This window comes from Lepidochelys olivacea, assembly GCF_965140295.1.
Source record: "Lepidochelys olivacea isolate rLepOli2 genome assembly, chromosome: 9".
NCBI classification, from domain to species: domain Eukaryota; kingdom Metazoa; phylum Chordata; order Testudines; family Cheloniidae; genus Lepidochelys; species Lepidochelys olivacea.
The window spans coordinates 55,275,782-55,290,937 of NC_140419.1; the positions used below are offsets into that span (position 1 = coordinate 55,275,782).

General features: G+C 47.6%; 1 protein-coding gene across 2 annotated transcripts in view; it reads right to left on the minus strand.

Moving 5' to 3' along the window:
* Positions 1-15,156, minus strand: part of FARP2 (FERM, ARH/RhoGEF and pleckstrin domain protein 2) — a 211,642-nt gene that overhangs the window by 98,424 nt on the left and 98,062 nt on the right. For both annotated transcript variants that reach the window (XM_084638831.1, XM_084638832.1), the window contains exon 8: positions 10,128-10,275. In XM_084638831.1, the coding sequence (XP_084494957.1) occupies positions 10,128-10,275 (148 nt within the window). The remainder of the gene's footprint in view (positions 1-10,127; positions 10,276-15,156) is intronic.

Here is a 15,156-nt window from a genome sequence, read left to right on the forward strand (position 1 = left end):
CTAGTAACTTCCATTAGTTGCCAGAAGAAAGCTTCGTCCACCTCATCCCCCTGGTCTGGTGCTCTATAGCAGACTCCCATCACAACATCACCTTTGTTGCTCACACTTCTAAGCTTAATCCAGAGACTCTCAGGTTTTTCTGTAGTTTCATACCGGAGCTCTGAGCAGTCATACTGTTCTCTTACATACAGTGCAACTCCCCCACCTTTTCTGCCCTGCCTGTCCTTCCTGAACAGTTTATATCCATCCATGACAGTACTCCAGTCATATGAGTTATCCCACCAAGCCTCTGTGATTCCAATCACATCATAATTCCTTGACTGTGCCAGGACTTCCAGTTCTCCCTGCTTGTTTCCCAGGCTTCTTGCATTTGTGTATAGGCACTTGAGATAACTTGCTGATTGTCTCGCTTTCTCAGTATGAGGCAGGAGCCCTCCCCTCTTGCACTCTGCTGCTTGTGCTTCCACCCGGTATCCCACTTCCCCATTTACCTCAGGGCTTTGGTCTCCTTCTCCCGGTGAACCTAGTTTAAAGCCCTCCTCACTGGGTTAGCCAGCCTGCTTGCGAAGATGCTCTTAAGACTTAAGAGAATCTTTGGGCTGATATTGCTGAGCCCTTGGATCCTTCCACCACAGAGGTGAAAAGTCTAGGGGACTTCCTGAAGGCCTTTGTCCTATCAAGGTAGAAGGCCATGGCTCTCCTGACATCTGGGGAATGTAGTATAACCTCCCTATTGTCTTGGTGAGGCTTGGCGTAGAAGATTGGAAAGTGAATTGATTGATTCATGTGAAACAGGGAGGTTACCTTAGGGATGCATTTTGGATGCAGCCTGGGTAAAACCTTGTCTGGAAAGAATATTGTTTAAGGGGGATGCGTCATCAGAGCTGCTATCTCTCCTATTCTTCTGGCTGAGGTAATTGTTATCAGGAAGGCCGTTTTCACTGATAGGTATCTAAGCAAACAGGTGGCCACTGGTTCAAAGCGGGGGCCTAATCAGCCCTTTCTTAACCAGGTTTAGCTCCGACATAAGCGTAGGGAATCGAGTTTGAGGGAAGAGATTTATGATACCCTTAAGGAATCTTTTTGTGGTTGGGTGTGACAGCACCAATAAAAGGCTGTAATAGCTGATAGATGGACCCTAAGAGAGCTTAGGAATAATCCTGACTTTTTAAGGGTCAGAGCATAGACTAAAATATGTGGAAGAGTTACTGAGGCTGGAGAGATTTGTTGGGACATGCATCAAATCTGAAACCTGGACCATTTCTGACAGTAAGTACGTTGTGTGGAGGGCTTTGTACTGTGTAAACAGAACCTCCTGTACCTCCTTTAAGCGTGAACTTTCTAGGTGCTGGAACCAAGCAGGAGCCTGTGAAAGGAGGTGCAGATAGGTCGGGAGAGAGATCAGCAGACACATCGCAAGCTGTGTCAGGTTGGTATCTCTTAAGTCCTGAAGCCGAGGGCAGTCAGTCATAGAATCTTAGAATATCAGGGTTGGAGGGACCTCAGAAGGTCATCTAATCCAACCCCCTGCTCAAAGCAGGACCAATCCCCAATTTTTGACCCAGATCCCTAAACGGCCCCCTCAAGGATTGAACTCACGACCCTGGGTTTAGCAGGCCAATGCTCAAACCACTGAGCTATCCCTCCCCTCTGACCTGCGAGCCTTACTGCTGTCAGCCTAAGAACAGTATGGTAGACTGCTAGCAAAGTGGTATCGCAACCATGATCATCCCCCTACATTCTCCAAAGAGGAACAGGGTGAGCATACCCCCCAACAGGGCCCTAGGTCAGCCCCTATGAATTGCAGGCGTTGCACTGGGGTAAGGTTTGATTTCTGGGTGTTGATCTGTAAAACCCAGTTGTGTGAACAAATGTATTGTAGTGTAAATGTCCTCTTCCAGAGATGGGGCTCTGAGGAGACAGATGTCCTGTTCTGAGTAAACCATTATGCCTTGCAAGCATAAGTGAACAGCTACCTCTGAGAGAACTTTGGAAAATATTCTTGGCGCTGATGACAGCCCAAAGGGGAGGACTCTGTACTGATAATGGTCGTGTCCCAGAGCGAACCTGAGAAATGGTCTGTGAGCTAGTAGGATCGAGATGTGAAAGTAGGCATCCTGGCAATCGAGGGACAAAAAGAATGGTTACTCACCTTCTCATAACTGTTGCTCTTTGAGATGTGTTGTTCATGTCCCTTCCTATCAGGTGCGAGCGCACGTGCACGATGGCCAGAAGATTTTTCCCTTAGCAGCATCCGTCGGATCAGTCTGCGCGCCCTCTGGAGTCGTGCCCTTATGGCGCCTAGTATATAGCCCTACTGACCCACCACCCCTTCAGTTTCATCTTGCCGGCTACTCTGCCAGAGGGGTAGAAGGGTGGGTATTGGAATGGACATGAACAACACATCTCGAAGAACAACAGTTACGAGAAGGTGAGTAACCACTTTTTCTTCTTCGAGTGCTGTTCATATTGATCCCAGTCAGGTGACTCCCAAGCAAAATTAGGAGGTGGAGTAGGAGCTGTCCACTGACTCTGGCCTGTCTAGTAATTGCGTAGTGTGTAGCGAAAGTGTGTATCGATGACCATGTCGCCGCCCTGCAAATTTCCTGGGTGGGGACTTGGGCCAGGAAAACTGTTGATGAAGCTTGTGCTCTTGTAGAGTGCACCGTTATTGGGGGCACTGGGATCCCTGTTAGATTATAGCACTCGGTAATGCAGGCCACAATCCATGATGAAATGCACTGTGTCGAAACAGGCTGGCCCTTCATTCTGTCTGCTACCGCGACAAAGAGCTGTACCTACTTCCTGAACGGTTTCGTCCTTTCTACTTAAAAAGCCAGTACTCTGCTGACGTCAAGGGTGTGGAGTCTCTGCTCCATGCTACTCGCATGAGGCTTGGGGTAGAACACCAGGAGGAAAATTTCCTGGTTGATGTGGAACTGCGATACCACCTTCGGGAGGAAGGCCAGATGCGTCTGAGCTGAATCTTGTCCTTAAAAAACACGGTGTAGGCAGGCTCGGACGTTAGAGCCCTAAGCTCAGACACCCTCCAGGCTGAAGTTATCGCCACCAGAAATGTGACCTTGTAGAAGAGGTAGAGCAGGAAGCATGCTGCTAGAGGCTCAAAGGTATGCCCCATGAGCCTAGAGAGGACCAAGTTAAGATCCCAAGCCTTTCAGGAAGCGACTAACCAGGGGGTTAGCAAAAACCAAGCAGCCCTGTACCCCCAGGGGGAAAGCCGAGATGGCAGCCAGGCGTACTCTTATAGAAGACAAAGAGGAGACCTTCCTGCTTTAGGTGGAAAAATTAATCCAAATTTGGGGCACTGAGGCTAGCACCGGGGGAAAGTCTCGCTGAGCTGACCAGGCTGAAAATCTCTTCCACTTGTCCAGGTATGTGGCCCTGTGGAGGGTGGAGGGTTTCCTACTGCCCAAGAGAACCTCTCTGACTTGTTCTGAACAGGAGAGCTTGGATGGATTCAGCCACGGAGCCTCCAGGCTGTGAGATGCAGCGACTGCAGCTTCGGGCACTGGAGCCGCCCATGATCCTGCGTGAGAAGGTCCGGGAAAAATGGCAGGGTAATCGGGGCTCCCACTGTTATGTCTAGGAGAGACGTGTACCAATGCTGGCGGGGCCAGGCTGGTGCTATGAGAATGACCTGAGCCCGGTCTCTGCAGATCTTGAGCAGGACCTTGTGGATGAGCGGTATGGGTGGGAAGGCGTATAGAAGGAGGAGGAACTCGTCCGCTGTAGAGCCCGGACTGAGATTCTTGAAGGTGCAGAACTGCTGACACTTCCTGGCGAAGAGGTCAATCAGGGGACAGCCCCACCTCTGGAAGAGCGAAGATGCTACGTCTGAGTGAGGGGACCACTCGTGGCTGTGAAAAGATGTGCTGAGGCTGTCTGCCAGCTCATTTTTGACCCCTGGAAGGTACGACGCCTGTCGATCAACTGAGTGCTCTATACAAAAGTCCCATAACCTGAGGGCTTCCTGGCACAGGGGAGAGGAGCGTGCACCCCTGTTTGTTGATGTAGAACATCGCGGTTGTATTGTCCATCATGACTGATACACATCGACCTGCTAGATACGGGCAGAATGACTGACATGCTAGGCATACGCCCTGAGCTCCCTGACATTGATACGAAGACAGAGATCTGTCTGTGACCAGAGGCCCCGAGTCCTGTGGTCCCTCAGAAGAGTCCGCCTCCCAAATCTGACGCATCCGTTACTACAGTCAGGGATGGTTGTGGGGCAGTGAAGGGGACTCCTGAGCACACCTGCTAAGCATCTGTCCACCACAGGAGCGAGTCGAGGATGGGGCAAGGCAGGATCATGATCCTGTCCAAGCTGTCCCTGGCAGGTCTGTACACTGACGCAAGTCATGACTGAAGCGGCCGAAGCCTGAGTCTGGCGTGCTGAACCATGTATGTACAGGCCGCCATGTGGCCGAGTAGTTTGAGACAATTTCTCACGGTGGTGGTGGGGAACTGCCTGAGTCCCTGGATCATGGCATCGAGAGCCTGGAATCTCGCCTGCGGGAGGAATACTCTGACTTGAGTTGAGTCCAGAACCGCTCCTATGAACTCTATCCTCTGGACCGGGGATAGAGTCGATTTTGCCTCGTTCAGTAGGAGGCCCAGATTCTCGAAGGTGGCTCTGATGAATGCCACCTGAGCCCTGGATCGGCCTTTGATCAGCCAGTCATCGAGGTATGGGAACACCTGTACCTGATGTTTCCGCAGAAAGGCGGCGATGACTGCCATGCACTTGGTGAAGACTCGAGGTGCCGCTGACAGGCCGAAAGGGAGGACCATAAATTGGTAATGGGAACCGATTGTTGTTTTGCGGTATTACTATGTGAAAATACGCGTCCTTCAAGTCGAGGGTGGCATACCAGTCTGCTGGATTCAATGAAGGGATAACGGAGGTCAAGGAGACCATGAGAAACCTGAGTTTCCTCATAAACTTGTTGAGGTCGTGCAGGTCCAGGATAGGCCTTAGACTGCCTTTGGCATTAGGAAATAGTGGGAATAGAAACCCTCGTCCCAGTGCTCCAGTGGAACCTCCTCCACAGCCCTTAGCGCTAGGAGCAATTGAACCTCCTGAATGAGAAGTTGCTTGTGAGAAGGGTCCCTGAAGAGGGATGGGGAAGGGGGGGAGGAAGGGAGGGAGGACACAGAACTGGATGGAGTATCCCCTCTCTACCATGCGAAGCACCCAGCGGTCCAAAGTTATACGGGACCACGAACTGTAGAAAGGGTAGGAAAAGATAAGGCAGGGTGAATCCAGTCTCTGGTCTGGTGTGCTGTCCTCGATCGCACCCTCAAAATGTCGGTTTAGGGCCAGATGGCGGTTTGGGCAGGCCTTGATTAGCGGAGGGATGTTGTCTTCTCCTACCACTCCGGTTCCTCCTCCTAGAGTTGTCCTGGTGATTCTGCTGTTGGAACCTTTGAGGAGGTTGTGGAGGAAATGTCTGTGCTATGTGGTGGTGGTATGCAAGCCCAAGGATCTGAGGGTGGCTCGGGAATCTTTTAGGCTGTGGAGTCGTTTGTCTGTCTTCTCTGAAAACAGAGTCTCACCCTCAAATGGGAGGTCCTGAATCGTTTGTTGGACTTCATAGGGTAACCCTGAGACTTGCAACCAACCCCCCACCATCGCATAGCCACTCCTGTCGCCATGACACTTGTGGCAGCGTCTGCAGCATCTAAGGCTGCCTGCAGTGAAGTGCGGAAGACTAATTTTCCTTCTTCCACCAAGGCGGTGAACTCTGACCGAGAGTCCAAAGGGATGAGTTCCATGAACTTAGCCATGGAAGCACAGGTGTTATAAGAGTACCTGCTCACAATGGCCTGCTGGTTAGCAATATGGAGTTGTAGACTGCCAGTGGAGTAGATTTTTCTACCCACGAGGTCCAGACGTTTAGCATCCCTATTCTTTGAGGAAGGATCTTGGAAACCTTGTCTCTCCAGCTGGTTAGTCGCATCGACAACCAATGAGTTTGGAGGTGGATGAGAGTAGAGATGCTCAAAGCCTCTGGAGGGGACGAAATACCGGCGCTCATTGCATTTGGCAGTGGGTGGCAGAGATGCCGGCATCTGCCATAGAGTTTTGGTGGTATCCACCACCATCTTTATAAGGGGTAAAGCTACCCGTGAGGGCCCCAAGGGTGCTAGGATGTCCACCACGGGATCCATGTCCTCAACCACCTCCTCGGCCTTGATGCCCAAGCCTTGGGCAGCCCTGCAGAGCAACTGCTGTAAAACTCTGTTCTCCTCTAACGCAGGGGCTATGGATGTCCCTGCCAACGCTTCATCCGGCAACGAGGAGGAGGAAGCGTGTGCCAGTGGTGGAAGCTCCCTACCGTCTGCCCCAGAGGGGTCACGTGATTCCTGGGGCAGCATCGGAGGAGGTGGTGCAGATAATGGTGCTGGGGCCGTAGGCGTCATAGCTAAAGTCAGTGTCAGCAGTAGTCTCACAGGAGGGAGCTGCATCGGCACACGCACAGGAGCTGCTGGGGTCGGGGGGCCCGGTACTGAGATCGGCACCTGGACCGTAGGTGCCTGTATCGAGGTCAACGTTGACAATGGTGCAGGAATGGGAGACAGGTGTGTCGATGTCGTGAAGGCCGGTGCCAAAGTCGAAGTCGAGCACAGTGCCGACGACAGTGCCGGAGGAAAAAGTGTTGGGAACGTAGGCACCGGGTGTGGATGCACAGCGGAAGGTGGTACATAAGTGGTGGAGGCAACTAAAGATGCCGCTGAGCGTAGACCCTGGGTTCCTCCCTGGCCCTAGTGATAAGCCCAGGGAGTCCAGAAGGGCCAATGAGGTGGGTTCTGCCACTGTGGAGGCCACACCTGATGCTCCCTTCTGTCTCTGCCTGACCTCACTCTATGGCTTCTGCTCCTACTTGGGAGCTATAGGAGTCGGGCTCTGACTCCGAGGTCTCAGACACTGAAGACCATGGAGGAGCCGATCCTTGGTGTTTCAAATGGCGAGAGCTCAGAGAGCAGGAAAGCTCTCTGTCGGAGTGTGCAGGTGCCGATGGACAAGGCGAAGGGGCGTGCCTCGATATCCCTTTCCCTTAGAATGCACCAAAGGACAGGGCTCTGTCGGCGTTGAGGGTTCCTCCCTGGTAGGTGAGAATGGTGCTGTCAGGTGGAGGAGATCTCTGGTGGCCTGGTACACTTCCGGCATGGACGGGAGCTGAAGCTGCTGTGTAGGTGCCGGAGATTGAGGTGGGGCCAGACTCGACTGCCTTACCTGGACAGGAGTCGACAAAGCCCCGGAAGGAGACGCTCGCCTCGGGTTGCACTTCTCAAGGCTTAGCCGGAGAATGGTCATCCGGCTTTTTCTTCTTTTGGGGCACCGGTGAATGGGAGCGGTGCCTACTATCAGAATGAATCATAGAATATCAGGATTGGAAGTGACCTCCGGAGGTCATATAGTCCAACCCCCTGCTCAAAGCAGGACCAACTCCCAATTTTTGCCCCAAATCCCTAAATGGCCCCCTCAAGGATTGAACTCACAACCCTGGGTTTAGCAGGCCAATGCTCAAACCACTGAGCTATCCCTCCCCCCACCGATGTGGCGGTGCCGAGCGTCCCTGGAGGAGTCCTTCCTTGGTGCCGAAGTTGCCGATGGCGCCGGGGCGTTCTGCGTCGAGGACGACGCCGTCGGGATCAGGTCTCTCGAGCCCGGGTCAGAGTGGGGGCGCAAGGCTGCCTCCATGACGATCACCTTCAGCTGCTGTTCCCATTCTTTAAGCATTCTCAGGCAGAACTCACAGCAGATCTTGCAACGATCTTTCTGATGAGTCTCCCCCAGGCACCAAAGACACGATGAGTGCGGATGACTCTGAGGCATGCACTTGGCTCAAGCCGCACAGTTCTTAAATCCTGGGGACCGTGGCATGCCACGGCGCTGGGGCCAGAGTGGTTGGTGGGAAACCCCCAACTACTATACTATGCTAAACTTTAAACTGGTACTACTAACAACTAACTAACTATATACACAGAATAACGAAGAAAACTTGCTGAGCAAGAGCCAAGGGAAGTTCCAGCCACTGTCACCGGCGGTAAGAACGAACTGAAGGGGTGGCAGGTCAGCAGGGCTATATATTAGACGCCATAAGGGCGCGATTCCAGGGGGTGCCGAGGCCAACCCGATGGATGCTGCTAAGGGAAAAATCTTCCGGCCATCATGCACGTGCGCGCACACACCTGATTGGAATTGACATGAACAAGCACTCGAAGAAGAATCCAGTCTCCCTTTTCCAATGTTGGAATGATTGTTGATAAGGTACCCTATCTTGAACTTCTGAGCCTTGACAAACTTGTTGAGAGCTCTGAGATCTAATATGGGTCTCCAACCTCCCTTTCTTTTGGATATTAGGAAGTAATGAGGGGAGAACCCCTTGCCTCTCAGATGCTATGAGACTGGTTCTATGACCCCTAACTGGAGGAAGCAATCTATCTCCAGTCGTAGTAACTCTTGTGAGAAGGGTCCCTGAATAGGGTCGGGGAAAGGGGTTGTGGAGGAGTTATGGAGGTGAAGTGACTGGAGTACCCAGATCGGATGATCTCTAAAACCCATCAGTCCGACGTTATGCATTCCCAGGCACTGCAGAACACTGCCGATCATGGGCCAAATGGGTATACAACCATAGGTGGTTGCATCAGTTGTAGCGAGTGGTCTCGTGGCGCCTCGACCTGCCCGTCAAAAGGGGTGTTTATATGCGGTTGGTTGGGATGCGGTTTACAGGCCAGACAGTTTGCGCTTCAGGAATTTCCCATTCTTCCTCTGTGGTTCGTAATGGCGCTGAGGTTAATACTGAGCCGCATATGGTCTCTGCTGAGATTGGGGACTAAAGTGCCTCTTTTCCTCCAGTGTACAGATTACCTGCAACCTCAGGATAGCCATGGAATCCTTTAGGATATGAAGGGAGGCGTTGGTCTTTTTGGTGAAGAGCTTCGTACCCTCAAAAGGGAGATCTTCCACTATAGACCGCACCTCTTTCGGGAATCCTGATAAGTGGAGCCATGATGCTCATTGCATCACCATCGCCATGGAGATGGACCTAGCTGCTGTGTTGGTGGCATTGAGGGCCGATTGTAGAGATGTTTTTGCTACTAATTTTCCCTCTTCTATGATGGCTTTAAAGGGGGGAGGGATAGCTCAGTGGTTTGAGCATTGGCCTGCTAAACCCAGGATTGTGAGTTCAATCCTTGAGGGGGCCATTTGGGATCTGGGGCAAAAATTGGGGATTGGTCCTGCTTTGAGCAGGGGGTTGGACTAGATGACCTCCTGAGGTCCCTTCCAACCCTGATATTCTATGATTCTATGATTGCCGGTGTCCCTTGAGCAGTTTGTCAGTAAAGTCATTGAGTTTGTAAATGCCCACACACTGTGTCTAGCCTGGTGGTGCGGCATGAGGAGAGACAATGCATGTGCGGGACCAATAGACACAGCTACCAAAGTTCTCTAATCAGCAGCACAGGGAAGTAGACACACCTACAGTGGAGCACCCATAGAATCATAGAATATCAGGGTTGGAAGGGACCTCAGGAGGTCATCTAGTCCAACCGTCTGCTCAAAGCATAGGGCCATATGAGCAAATGCTGAAGGAACTGGATATGTTTAATTTGGAAAAAGAGGAGATTAAGGGGGGACATGATAGCCGTCTTCAAATACTTGAAAAGCTGCCATAAAAAAGATGGAGAAAGGTTCTTCTCTCTTGCCACAGAGGGCAGCACAAGAGGCAATGGGTTCAAACTACAGCATAGCAGATTTAGATTAAATCTCAGGGAAAACTTCCTAACTGTAAGAACAGTAGGACAATGGGAACAGACTGCCAAGGGTGGTTGTAGCAGCTCCTTCACTGGAAGTTTTCAAAAGGAGGCTGGATAGCCATCTGTCCTGGATGGTTTAGAGACAACAAATCCTGCATCTTGGCAGAGGGTTAGACAGGTTGACCCTTGTGGTCCCTTCTGACCCTACAGTTCTTTGATTTAAGGTCAGCTATTAAAAAAAGTCAGAAAAGCTTTGTAGATTAAAGTTACTGACAGTTACTTAAGGAATTATAATCAAAAGGAAGATGTACTTATCTGGTGTCATTTCCCCAACCTACCTGGAATACTAGTATGCCCATGTGTGAAACAGCCAGGTTAATTTTCGACCCCTCACGGTCAGATGCAAGGTGAAATCTAAGGCCATACATCTCCAGTTTCCGAGCAATTTCAAGCACCTGGAAATCTGACTCAGCAGGAGTTTGGCCCCTCCAGTGAGGAACAAAAGCATAAAAATACAGAATATTAAAAACAACATGATATTATAATACTTCCAAAGGGTCCAAAGTAATTAATCTATATGTCCAGAACTAAGCAATAATTTTCTGCCTAATTTACATTGACAATTTCACTCCATAAAAGTATTACTGCTACCTTTGAAATATGACTAACAAAATATATCTGGGAGAAACTGATACAGAGAAGCAATTGAAAACTGGTATGAAGGTTATCTGATTCAAAACCCAGAAAGAGGTCAATAGATCACTGTCCAAACAGGAATCCTGTTCAGTTTTTATTTCCTGCTTAGGTATGCATCGATATACCCAGAAAACAAGGGGAAAGTTGAGAATATTGCAAAACAGCATGACAGAAACACAGCAAATGTTGCAACAACACAGGACAATCTAAAATGGGATTATAAAATCAGATTAGAATTATCCAGATAACATTGTATGAAATTAAGTATCCAGTACATTCGAAGCATATGCACTTCATTTTAAAAAAAATCTAGGAAAACTTAATATAATCAGGCCCTATGCATTCCATGATTCTATGGTCGTAGAATTTACCCACTGCCACAGAACTGTAATCCAAACCCCTAGGTCTCTCTTTTAAAAATATCACATTTATACCCCTTACAGTTGCTTACACAATGGTGAAAACCAATGGGGTTTGCAAACTTTCTGAGTTTGCAAAGAGCCTGAAATAATAGTTCAGAGAGGTGTGACTTGCCCTCAGGACTTGCCATCAGACTTCATGATGCCACAGTCACAGAATTCAGCACGTTTTTTGCTATGGAATTTGTCAGTTTCCTGCATCCATTCATCTGACATTCCCCCCGATCTTCCTGCACTGCCAAAACATGCCTGCACCTTCTCTTGTTTTCCATCTTTCCCCACCTGGGGAAATCAACTGGATTTCAGCATACCCTTCTATAGAGCACAGCAGCAGGGCAGCAGGAAAACAAGTCAAGTCTAGCTTGCTGACAGGGACTGGGTGGAACCTGAAGTGTAGACTGTCCAGCTGAGCTTCCCAGGATGAACACCACAATAGACAGACAATACCCCAGGAGCAGAGAAGATGAGATACTGAAGCTGGCTTCAAGATCACCATTTCCATGATACATACTGAGGTAAGGAGCTATTGAGCAAGGCTACCTGGACAACATTTTAACTGCTGAGACCCATAGATGTGGACTGCCCAGAAAACAGTGAAAAACACAAGCTTCAAAAGTAACCCTTGCTGAAAATAATGACTGCCAAATTTACATCAAATTAGTGTTTTCAACTGTAAGTCATAGTTGTTTGTGAGTTTGAGGGTGACAACCCTCATGGAGATGGGAATTGAGGATATTTCACAAAGCCAGAATAAAAAGAACATTGCCATGGAATTTAGGAGTTCTTGCCACACAATTTAGTCCCACAGTGCTGCAGAATACACAAAGGTCTGATTATAATAGGAGTTTGGTGTAACTGGCTGACAAAGGCAACCTCAAAATTTAGAGGTTCGGCAACATAACACTATACTAAAAGATCCCACAATGATTACTATAGCACTATTTCTGATCAAGTGCGGTCTTTGCCATATACATTAGTGCACTGAATATAAAAAAGGCAACAAATGGAATTTTTCATACAACAGTTTAATGGAAGGAAACTGGATGATTGAGGAAGGGTAGGGGGCTGGGAAAAAGTAAAGGAACTAAGCAATTTTTGCTTAGAACTGACTAGCCTCAACACAGGCTGGATTTATGTATGCCATGTTAAAACGCTCTTTCAGAATTTTTTTTTCCCAGGGAACAGCTCTCCCCCCATAATAGATATTTAATTCCTTTAGAATAGACCATACGCTATTTAGGGTATGATCTGTCTATTTTTGTGTACTATCCTATGCCAAGTGTAACATGAACATTAAATAAATGAATAGCATTAAATAAATGAATAATATTTTCCTGCAATACCCTTTCCTTATTCTAGCCTTTTTTCTTAAAGATGCCTACTCCTAACAGTTTATAGAGTTACCATTAAGACCAGATATCTTTTGTTCTATTTCTAAAAAGTAAAGTTTTTCTGTTGAACATGTTCAGATGAATTATTAATAATTAAAGTAGAATTTATGGAAATAGGGACCTCTTAACTGCATGTATGGACCATCTTTAAAATTAATACGAGTACAACCACAGAACCCATTCAGAATGCAATCCTTTTAAATATGAAAAAGTACTGCAGGTATAATGATTCTCTGACTTTTACAACTGGTTACATACTGGAAAATCATTGTGCTACACAGGTTCTGGGTGAGTATGAGGTGGTTAAAACATTCAGTCTATTTTCTACTTCTTTATTCTGTATTGACTTTGAAAAAATATCAATCTTCAAAATGGAAAATCATTAAAAGATTTTTTCCCAAATACAAAAATTTCAGGGGTAAAAGGAGTTCAATATTTTCAAAGATTTAGTCTATATTGTGTTTTTCATCAAATTTGGGTATGATGTAGCCAAATAAACTTTATATACAAAGTATAATTACAACAGTATGACTTTTGTGAGCAGATAAGGCCAAAGTTGCATCTCTGTGGGATAAGTGATAAAAGGTTGGAAATGTAAATTTTGGCCATAAATTCACAAGTTACCCAACTTCAAGCTTAGTGTGTACAACACAATGGGCCAAACTCATTCCTGGTGTAATGCCACAATCTCAGAAAGAGGATGTTAGGGCTTCATGTGGTAAAAAATAAAATTACAGAAATGAGGTTACAACATGGTGGCTGAAGAATTTGGAATAATGTATATCGAATAAAACTTCTAGGCACAAACTCAGGTGAGTAACTTGAGTACTATTTTATTACGTATAAAAACCGCCAGAGTTTAACTATTCAAATTTAACTAATAAAGTTAAGAGCACAATACTTGTCAGAAATAATAGAATTTTTAAAAAATTGCCTGCACCTACAAAAGAAGGAACTTTCTAAAGTGGTTTCAGAGTAGCAGCCGTGTTAGTCTGTATCCGCAAAAAGAAAAGGAGTACTTGTGGCACCTTAGAGACTAACAAATTTATTTGAGCATAAGCTTTCATGAGCTACAGCTCACTTCATCGGATGCATTCAGTGGAAAATACAGTGGGGAGATTTATATACACAGAGAACATGAAACAATGGGTGTTACCATACACACTGTAACAAGGGTGATCAGGTAAGGTGAGCTATTACCAGCACAGGAGACCGGGGGAGGGTGAGGGGGAGTTTTTGTAGTGATAATCAAGGTGGGCCATTTCCAGCAGTTGACAAGAACGTCTGAGGAACAGTGGGGGGGAATAAACATGGGGAAATAGTTTTACTTTGTGTAATGACACATCCCCTCCCAGTCTTTATTCAAGCCTAAGTTAATTGTATCCAGTTTGCAAATTAATTCCAATTCAGCTGTCTCCTGTTGGGAGTCTGTTTTTGAAGTTTTTTTGTTGAAGAATTGCCACTTTTAGGTCTGTAGTCAAGTGACCAAAGAGACTGAAGTGTTCTCCGACTGGTTTTTGAATGTTATAATTCTTGACGTCTGATCTGTGTCCATTTATTCTTTTACGTAGAGACTGTCCAGTGTGACCAATGTACATGGCAGAGGGGCATTGCTGGCACGTGATGGCATATATCACATTGGTAGATGTGCAGGTGAACGAGCCTCTGATAGTGTGGCTGATGTGATTAGGCCCTATGATGGTGTCCCCTGAATAGATATGTGGACACAGTTGGCAACGGGCTGTGTTGCAAGGATAGGTTCCTGGGTTAGTGTTTTTGTTGTGTGGTGTGCGGTTGCTATTTGCTTCAGGTTGGGGGGCTGTCTGTAAGCAAGGACTGGCCTGTCTCCCAAGATCCCAAGTGAGAGTGATGGGTTGTCCTTCAGGATAGGTTGTAGATCCTTGATGATGCGTTGGAGAGGTTTTGGTTGGGGGCTGAAGGTGATGGCTAGTGGCGTTCTGTTATTTTCTTTGTTGGGCCTGTCCTGTAGTAGGTAACTTCTGGGTACTCTTTTGGCTCTGTCAATCTGTTTCTTCACTTTATCAGGTGGGTATTGTAGTTGTAAGAACGCTTGATAGAGATCTTGTAGGTGTTTGTCTCTGACTGAGGGATTGGAGCAAATGCAAGATCCGAAGATGAACACTTTATATTCTAGTATACCTAAGGACCCCAAACAGGGATTACACTTCTCTTGTACTACGCATTATACATTATACAAACAACACAAGGACAGTTCCTGCCTCACACAGTTCACAATTTAGGATTTAAACAGCACTCAATAAGTAATGTGGTAAACCCAGGACAAACAGCTACAAAGTGGGGGGGGGGGAATCCACCCCAGAATGTTAAAAGGCCCCTCCCTATCCACTGAGGAGAGGTGACCACAGGTTAATAAGGTTCAGATGAAAAGTGGCTGCTAGAGAACCAGTTGGGTTCAGCTGACTCCAACTGCTTGAGCCCTTTTAAAACCCTCCCCTGTTAGGAAATGGGGGGGAGTGAGGAAAGCAGGGAAGCTGCCAGTAGGCTGGGTGCAGCAAGACACCGAACCTTTCCAGGAAGGGAGGCTGCATTCCCTCCCCAGAAGGGAAAGGAAAACAGACACAAGGGACTGATTGAGGAAAGGTATAGCCTGACCTTGTACCAGCTAGAAGGACTGTCTTGCCCAAAGCTGTGTCTCCAAGGCTAAAAAGAACTGAGCCTGCTGAGGTGAACAAGATACTTTGCCACATGCAATTTCTAAATATGCAATGCTTTTGCCTCTTCAAGCCATAAAATCTAAATTAATTGTAGGTTTTAAAAACTATATAAAGCAGAGGACACTTATCAGTATCTGGGTTTGACTTTGATCTTCCCCATTACTG